An 8,635-nucleotide genomic window follows, 5' to 3' on the forward strand; every position below is an offset into this window, starting at 1 on the left:
TTGGGTTGGCATTAGATTGCAATATGGACTTTTTTTTGGGTGGTGTGGGGGATTGTTTTTGCATAGTAACTCTAGACTAAGGCCAAATTATGACCTCTCTTATTCATCTCATTTTGATGTTTCAGGCCACTCCAGATATAGTCACATCAGAAAGTATGAAATTGCCATTTTTGCCCACAAATCTACATTCAGTAACACAATATGACAGTGTGAAAACACTAGCAATTACAGCTTGGAGTCTTCTTGGGTACGCCCCTTCAAGCTTTGAACACCTGGGTGTGAGCATCCTCTCAAGTTTTGTCACATAGGATTGGAAGGTCTGTCCACAGATTTTGTTCTATGTGGTGTACATCTGTTTTTTTTGGCTCAGGGATAGTTAGACTTGTCCTGTTGCCACACCAGCATTGTCAGCCCTCCACGCTTTAGGATGTTGCTGTGCCAAAAGGTGAACTGTCGCTGCAGTCTCACTCTGGAACAGGTTTTCTACTAGGACCTCTTTGTACTTGGCTGCATTCATCCTTTCCTCAATTGTGACCAGTCTCCCTGTCCTTGATGCTTAGTACCCCTGATAACATGATGTTGCCACCCCCATGCATTACTGTAGAGTTGGTATTAGCTAAGGGATGGGCATCAGACCAGAGAATCTTCTTACTCATCCTCTGTCTTTCAAATGCTCTCTGACAAACTCCATGCAGGCTGTCATGTCTTTTATGCAATGTGGCTTCTGTCTGGCCACTCTACCATAAAGGCCTGACTGATGGAGAGCTGCTGAGATGGATCTCCCATCTCTGCAGAGGACTCCTGAAACTCTGTTATAGAGGCTGTCGGCCAATGCATGGAAGAGTCCTGGTGTTTTCAAACTTCCATTTCAGTCATTGAGGCCAGTGTGCTCCTGCAAACACTTAGAGCTTTATTAATGGTTTTATACCCTTGCCCTGATCTGTGCCTTGCTACAGTATTGTGGAGGTCTCCAGAGAGTTCCCTGTCTGGACACACAGTATGAATTGTGGGACTATTTACAGTATATACACAGGTGTGTGCCTTGCCCAGTCATTTCACTTTGCCACAGGTGAACTCCGGTCAGGTTCTAGACACATCTCAATGCTTATTAGGGAACCTGACCACAAGCAAAGGATTTATGATTTCTAATAGATTTGCAAAGATTTTTAGAAACATGTTTCACTTTGTCAGTATGGGTTAATTACTGTAGATTGGTGGGCAAAATGGCAATTTTATTCATTTGGAAAAAAAGTTCATTTAATTTCAATGCCTTACCTGTCACTGTGTTGCTGTAATAACCCCTTAATTGAGGTGTTTTAAAAATTCTAATTCATTGAATACAGATTTTACAGAAGTCATTGATTTAAGGATTTATTGCTTTACACTGTCATAGATCTTTGAAAACATAATACGTTTTGCTTTTGGACTGGTGTCCACACAAAACTGTTGTTACATTTCAAATAGTTTGAAGACAATGTGACATCACATGTATTTTAGAAAGAGTATGAGAGTATTTTTACATGGCTTTTATAGTACACTAACATAACAGATGTTTTTCATTTCTTGACCTGTTGACTTTGCATGCTTTAATTATTGGTACTGAACTGCTGGTTGGACCAAACAAGCAATTTGAAGACATCACATTGGGTTTAAGAAACTTGCTATGTTTTTGACATTTTATATTTCAAGAATTAATATATCTATATTGAAAATAATGTCAACCTTTAACTTCAGCTCACATAATATAAAGGAAACACTGATGGTATACAATGAGCTCTGAATTTACACTTGGTTCATGTCCTTCCCAGGGACACTATGTGGCGGGTGTTCACTGGTGCGATGTTAGTGGAAGAGAAAGGCAGCCAGCTGTTGGCCGACCTGCGTGAGATTGAGTCCTGGGTGTACCGATTGCTGCGCTCACCAGTGCCAGTTGCGGGTCAGAGACGTGTGGATGTGGAAGTGCTGCCCCCTGCACTCAAGCGGCCACTCACCTTTGCCCTGCCTGATAACTCCCGCTTCTCCATGGTCGACTTCCCCTTGCACTTGCCCTTAGAGCTCCTGGGTGTGGATGCCTGTCTTCAGGTCCTCAGCTGTGTCCTGCTAGAGCACAAGGTAAGAACATGAAACTGTGCTACATAAATAAACTTGCCTTGCCAGGCACACCAGTGAGTTCAGGGTCCAGATTGTCTCTTAATAATCATTGGCTGAGTCTCTCTGTTATCTAGAGATTTTGACAGAGCAGGGGTGTATGGTTGGCTTCAAGCTGTATCCAGTTCACATTTGGGACTTTATTATAGACCAAACTGATTGTTTCAAGGAGAAAGGGTAAGCAAAGCTATATTTAGTGTTTGGTCATTGGTTTTCTCTCGAGTGCAGCCGTGTCCCTGCCTGAAGAACATTTTCAAAGACCTTCAGAGAAATGCCCAGACTGACCATTTTTTGTTAGTATTATAGTCAAGAAGTGTGTGTGTGTGTGTGTGTGTGTGTGTGTGTGTGTGTGTGTGTACTCTGTATGACTAAGGAATTAGTCTTTGTCTTAGTCTGTCAGGTCTTTAACACAGACCTTGCATTAGTAAGGATGTAATAGGAGCTAGAGCTGGGGTAGTTTTCTGTTGTTGCTCTTATTTTACAATGACACCGGTACACACTCATTTGCATCAGTCCCAAATAAGTTTCACAGCTTCAGTCACACTGCTAAAAAGCAACAGTGTTGAATAAATGCTGGACTATTTCTCTGTTTTTCTGCTTGTATTTCTCAAATATAGAATTGATTTGAGTCGGCTATCTAAACAGATATCCCCCCTCCTGATTTGTTTTTATGTAATCATCTGTGTTGTATTGCAGCTTAAAGTGTCTGAACGATGCACCCATGTGCCAGTCATTAGGCATTTTCAGGGCGATTTGTAGCTCTCCAGCCTTCTCCTTGTCAGGATCAGCCACCACAAATGAATTCCTGACCTGGATAATATGATGCCCTCTTGTATCCCTCCATTTTTTTTCTTTTGAAGATGAATTTAGTACATCATTAAATTCATTCAGGCTGAACTGAGTGCTGCCTGGAAGCTTTCAGAGCGACTTCCTTTCAAGTATTGCGTACTGCCAAATGAATTTTTTATAAAAGCTCAGTTTTTAATGTTCTTATGAAGCCAAGGCAAAGTGTGCGTGTGTTCACATCTTTCCATTAGGGACAAAAGGAAATTTGAATAGATCGACAAATAATTATGTGATAGCGCCCAGATCAAGATGTCAACTGTGTGTTTATTTAAATATGACAGTATGAACATAACAAGGATGTGAACACCCACCAGGTTTATATTGAAATGCAGAGAAAAATAAACGTTTGTAATGTTTGACTTGCACAGAAGAGCCCATTTGTGTTTCTTTTATTCTTAGGTCATTCTCCAATCCAGAGATTACAATGCTTTGTCTATGAGCGTTATGGCCTTTGTGGCTATGATCTACCCTCTGGAGTACATGTTCCCTGTCATCCCTTTACTGCCAACATGCATGGCCTCTGCTGAACAGGTAAAACTTATCATTTGTTGTAAATATAGTTCAAGGAAGTTGATGATTTCTTTGTGTGTTTTCAGAATTTTTCCAAACATGCAGTTTGTAATTGTACAAGCTGTCCACTGTGGTAAATCAAATTGTGAGTGACAGGCAGGGTCTGAAATTAACACCCACCAGCTGCCAAATGTGGGTAGATTTTCCAGTTTCCGAGTAAATCTCAGAAGACTACCCACCACGCTGGTGGGTAAATGTTTGTAGCTAAATAAACAGGTTCCTAAGAGTCTTTATGTTGGCACCCTCTGTGTCGGAGTTTGAGACACCCGCACACCTGAATAAAGTCCCAGTTGCATATATAAAGTGCGAGTGATATGCGAGCCAGTGTAATCAGATTAATTGTTTAAAATAGGAGCTTATCACTTAAACACAGGTCTCAAAAACGTGGCTGAAATGCTTTTGTTGTAGACACAGTGTGACACCTTTTGTCCAAGTCTGTCTAACCAATCATCTGACCATAGCGATTAAGAGGCAGATTAGGGCAGGTCCCCATGAAACACAGGTACAGGCGTGTGCATGCGCCACACAGGAGGCCAGACTTCATGGACCATGCAAAGAAGTGGGTGATTGTGGTTAGAGTGAGGAGTCTCAGGAGGAGCTTGGAGTTTGTTCAAATGATTAAGCATTCAGTGAGTTTACAGATTTACTTTTGCTGACAGGTCTGATTTCTCCTCCACACAGCTCCTCCTTGCCCCCACTCCTTACATCATAGGTGTACCAGCCAGCTTCTTCCTCTACAAATCTGATTTCAAAATGCCGGACGATTTATGGCTGGTGGACCTAGACAGCAGCAAGGTCAGTACATCAGTAAAATATGGTGGTCTACTCCCTCTTCTGATCTTGATTTGTCTGTTATAAATTCCAGATTAAGCTGACAGACAATGCCTAAGAGAAACATTTCTGAGCTTAAATATTTAAAAAAAAGTTTCCTTTTCTGTACTTGAATGAATTTTAAAATAAATTGAGGACTTTTTTTTGGCTGCAGGTTATAGCACCCACCAATGCAGAGATTCTGCCACCTCTTCCAGAGCCTGAAGCATGCGAACTTAAAAAACATTTGAAACAGGTAATGCATGTAATTCGTCTGATTCCTCATATGATGTTTTCTGATTCTTCTGCACTGTAACAGTCAAGGCTCAGCCTGAAACCAGTGGGACTGCTGAGCTTTTTGCTGAGAAATGTCTGGACCCCAGGTATACTTTTGACCTTTGATGTTTGACTGTTAGTTGATTGCACTCTAAATGTAAAATGTCTCTTTCAGCAGTGTGAAGAGTAGGGACTTCCATCTTCAATAGAGTTGTATGTATTGTAGATAAATTAGAGCATTTGCAATTGGTTTTGTAGTGCACTAACATAAAGAAATGCCTTTGTTTTCCTGTTTGCTTTGCATGCTCTAGCTCTTGGAGGTAAAATCAGATGTTAGGACCTTGCTACACTGCAAAACCTTTAGGAATAGTTGTAGTAACTAACTTGCTCCTCTAACCCTATTATCTAATATTAGAATCTGGTTCTGATTCATGGAAACACTTCGCTTTTTCATACTTCCATACTGTGAGCAACATCAGTAATATATCACATATAACATCTTAGTAATTATGGATACTACTGATACTGTATATTATCTGTGTGCTTATTGCCAGGAAAGGTTGGCCACTTCTTTTGAAAATCAGATCGCCATGCATCCTTGTCTTTTCACATACAGAGTGACATGAATAGACGATATTAGATAGCAATTTTTTTCAGAGGTGATTTAAATGCATCAAATATATTCACACCAAGCACGATGCAGTTGTGCAATGTGAAGTTCTAAGAGGTCACGCTACAAAAGTCCATATCAAGCGATCATGACCTGAAGGTGATGGTTCTGCCAAATGTAAGGAATGCATTCTATATTGATAAAAAGTCAACTTGGAAAGTTGCACCGCTTGGCACAGGAGTTGAAACTTTACCATGGTCATTTTTGGACCTACTTCATCATGTCTATAGGGCAATTTGAGGAGTTGTTGCTGCTGCCACAGCACTTGAAGAGGCAGAGGAGCAATTACAATGAACCCGATCGACTTGGAATAGTGTCTGGCTGTATGTCTGAAGTAAAATATATACTGAACACCACTTGAATAAATAAATCAGATGTGTTTAGCTGACCTTGCAGTGAAAAAAAATAAATGCCACTTCTTGTTCAGCGATATTCTGTCGATGTGCAAGGGTTCAATGACAGAATATTGGGTCGAAAATTATTTTTGACATGCAAAAAAATACGCCTTCAGTGTGAAAAGACCTTTTGAAACCTCTGCAGTTACCCAGTCATTTTTAGGTTTAGCAGCTATCTCAGACTCTTATTTGAAGGACTACTGGAACAAATGTTTCATATATTTCTTCAGGTTCACAAAGAGCAGCAATGAATGAAGTCCTTGTACTGATTTTCTGTATTTTTCTTTATTATAAAATGAGGCCAGCATTACTGAAATAAGCTAATGTTCACTTAACCATAGATGTTAAATGTTAAGGGGCATCAATCTAACATAACGTTTAATAAAATAAAATAAAAAAAAGTTTTACAGATTAATTCTAAGGACTTTTTCAGAGCTGTTTAATTTGTATAAATAACTTATTTTACCGTGTTATTGAATGCACCCAACATAAAGGCTTTCTTTATGTGTTCCCTTCAAATTCTACTTTGTTTTTGATTCCTTGTATACATTTATTTTGTTTAATATGCCTTGAATCAGAGCAGGTTCATTGGCTGTATGTGATTAACAGTTCTCTCCCTGTGCGTGAATATGTTGCTGAGAGGCTGGTGTGTGGGAATGTGTAAAGCCTCAGTTTAACAGTTGTATATTTGGAAGTAAATGCACAATAGTTGTATCTGTTAATGGAGAATATGTCATTGAAGATGATTAAGCTGATTATCTGAAGACTATGATGCCAAAGCAGAATGCTGCTGACGCGAGTCACTGAAAATACCTGCACTTACCACGGAATAGCTAAAAATAAATTGGTCCCGATGAGCGACCGATTTATTTACTTTCACATTGTAGTTGTATTATCCCTGACATATTTTTCTGAGTTAGGATTTAAAATAAGGCTTTTATTTTGTTACATATGCTTTACTGTGCAAGTATTTTATTTCTCTGTCTGAAAAGATCTGCTGTTTTGTATCTGTCATCATCACTACGTTGTAACCACTGATTTGGTTGGTCACCATGGATGGCTGTCTTGAGTCTGGTTGTGGCTGGATTCTGTAGATGAAGTCAGTCTTTTTTTTGTGGTTACATTATTTCATTGCAAGTGTTTCTCGCCATCTTTCACATTAAGCATAAAAAAAGTCTCTGTCCTCATATTCTTTGTCTCTTGGTTTCACTTTCTCAGCTACTCTCCCTCAGTCTTTCAAATTCTCTTGCTCCACTGCCTGTCCATCACCTTTTCAGAACAAAGACAAATTTATCTTTTCTTATCTCCTTTCTTCAGTAAGTTGTAGTGCTGAAAATGAAAAGTAATTTTTTTGTTTCATGGCTTTAGATCTATTTGACTCACATTTGCTTAGCACTAAAATATATTGACTTGCTGTCAGCAAAAACAGACCAATAGGGAAGTACTGTTAAAAGGAGACTATGAAAAGAGAGGGAAAGGACAGTAGTTGTGGCCCTTCCCATCATGTGCTGTTCCAGTGTCAGTCGCAAAGATATCATCCCAGGCCTTCATGTGATTCTCCTCGCATCTCTCTTATCCCCTTCCTAGTGTCTGGTCAGGTTGACTGTGATCACCCAAAAGCAGATCTTCTCCTCTGAAAATAAGGTTACTCATTTCTCCTCCTGTGGAATGTGTATTGCCCCTGCACGGATCTCTCACCTTATTTTGCTTGTCAATACTACTTGCCTTCTGTTCCCAAGACTTGAATAAAATACATAACAGTGTCACAGAATGTTGCAGACAAGTCTTTTGATACACTGCTTAGCTCTGGCTTGAGCATGACTGAATGTGCGTGCATCTATCTTGGCATCAGTGAGTGTTCTTGTAACCCAAAACAAGATATGATTGAAGCTAATTACTTTGGCGAAGTTAACATTCATCCAGACCCAGCAACTAAATGTTCCATTATGCTAAGCTAAACATTTACACTTGAGTCTGCAGCAGTTCCCTAAAAGCAAACCATGCATAGTGACTTATTTCCCATGTGCTCCTCCTTTCAAAAGCCCACCCACTACAGGCATCAACATGCACACAACTCCTTCAGCTGCTGTGTGTAATACAAGTAATGTAAAATTGTGAAAACGAGAAAAAAAACCTGGTTTGGACCTTGTAGTTTATCATCTTTTACCTAATTTTAGCACGCTCCTCTGCATCAGAGATACTTGGTGGTGGTGGGGATTACTATTTAGATTAATTTTAGCAAGTTGGGTCATCCCATAATATCACCCCTTAAACCAGAGTCTTCATATTTAGGTCCCTGTTCTAGCAGTGACTTTGGTCCTAATTGTTTTGCCTCGTAAAGAGAGCAAACAATGATTAAATGTTCCATGTGAAGAAAGTAAGTTTAGAAATTCATATTAATGTTGATGCCAATTGTGGGAGTGGTCCATCACAGCGCTGTGTTTTGTTCTTTAGATCCACTGCTTTGTTTATAATTTTTATCACTGTCACCTGTTCTAGGCCTTGGCCAGTATGAGTTTGAACACCCAACCCATTCTGAACCTAGAGAAGTTTCAGGAAGGTCAGGAGATGCCCCTGCTCCCACCTGGACGAGACAAAGCTTCACCATCTTCCACAGAGTTCAACCCTCTCATTTATGGCAATGACGTTGATTCTGTGGACGTAGCCACCAGGTAAGCCTTGAATGCCTCTTTCCATTGAATGTTTGTCAGGTTTTGTCTCTGTCTTTCTAAGATTTTAGGAACCCAAATCGTGCAAATTTCACAATAAAGATCTATTAAACTGAAACACTGAAATATTGTCTTGCAGGGTTGCCATGGTACGGTTCTTCAACTCCCCAAATGTTCTCCAGGGGTTCCAGATGCACACTCGCACTCTGCGCCTCTTCCCCCGACCAGTGGTGGCTTTTCAGTCTATGTCT

At 40.0% G+C, this 8,635-nt stretch overlaps 1 protein-coding gene across 1 annotated transcript in view; it reads left to right on the forward strand.

Moving 5' to 3' along the window:
- Nucleotides 1–8,635, forward strand: part of madd (MAP-kinase activating death domain) — a 52,050-nt gene that overhangs the window by 12,798 nt on the left and 30,617 nt on the right. Inside the window, 6 exon segments of the mRNA XM_020608798.1 lie at nucleotides 1,809–2,112; nucleotides 3,394–3,525; nucleotides 4,246–4,359; nucleotides 4,550–4,630; nucleotides 8,215–8,387; nucleotides 8,524–8,633. Of these exon segments, the coding sequence (XP_020464454.1) occupies nucleotides 1,809–2,112; nucleotides 3,394–3,525; nucleotides 4,246–4,359; nucleotides 4,550–4,630; nucleotides 8,215–8,387; nucleotides 8,524–8,633 (914 nt within the window).

This window comes from Monopterus albus, unplaced genomic scaffold (assembly GCF_001952655.1).
Source record: "Monopterus albus unplaced genomic scaffold, M_albus_1.0 scaffold95.1, whole genome shotgun sequence".
Lineage (NCBI taxonomy): Eukaryota > Metazoa > Chordata > Actinopteri > Synbranchiformes > Synbranchidae > Monopterus > Monopterus albus.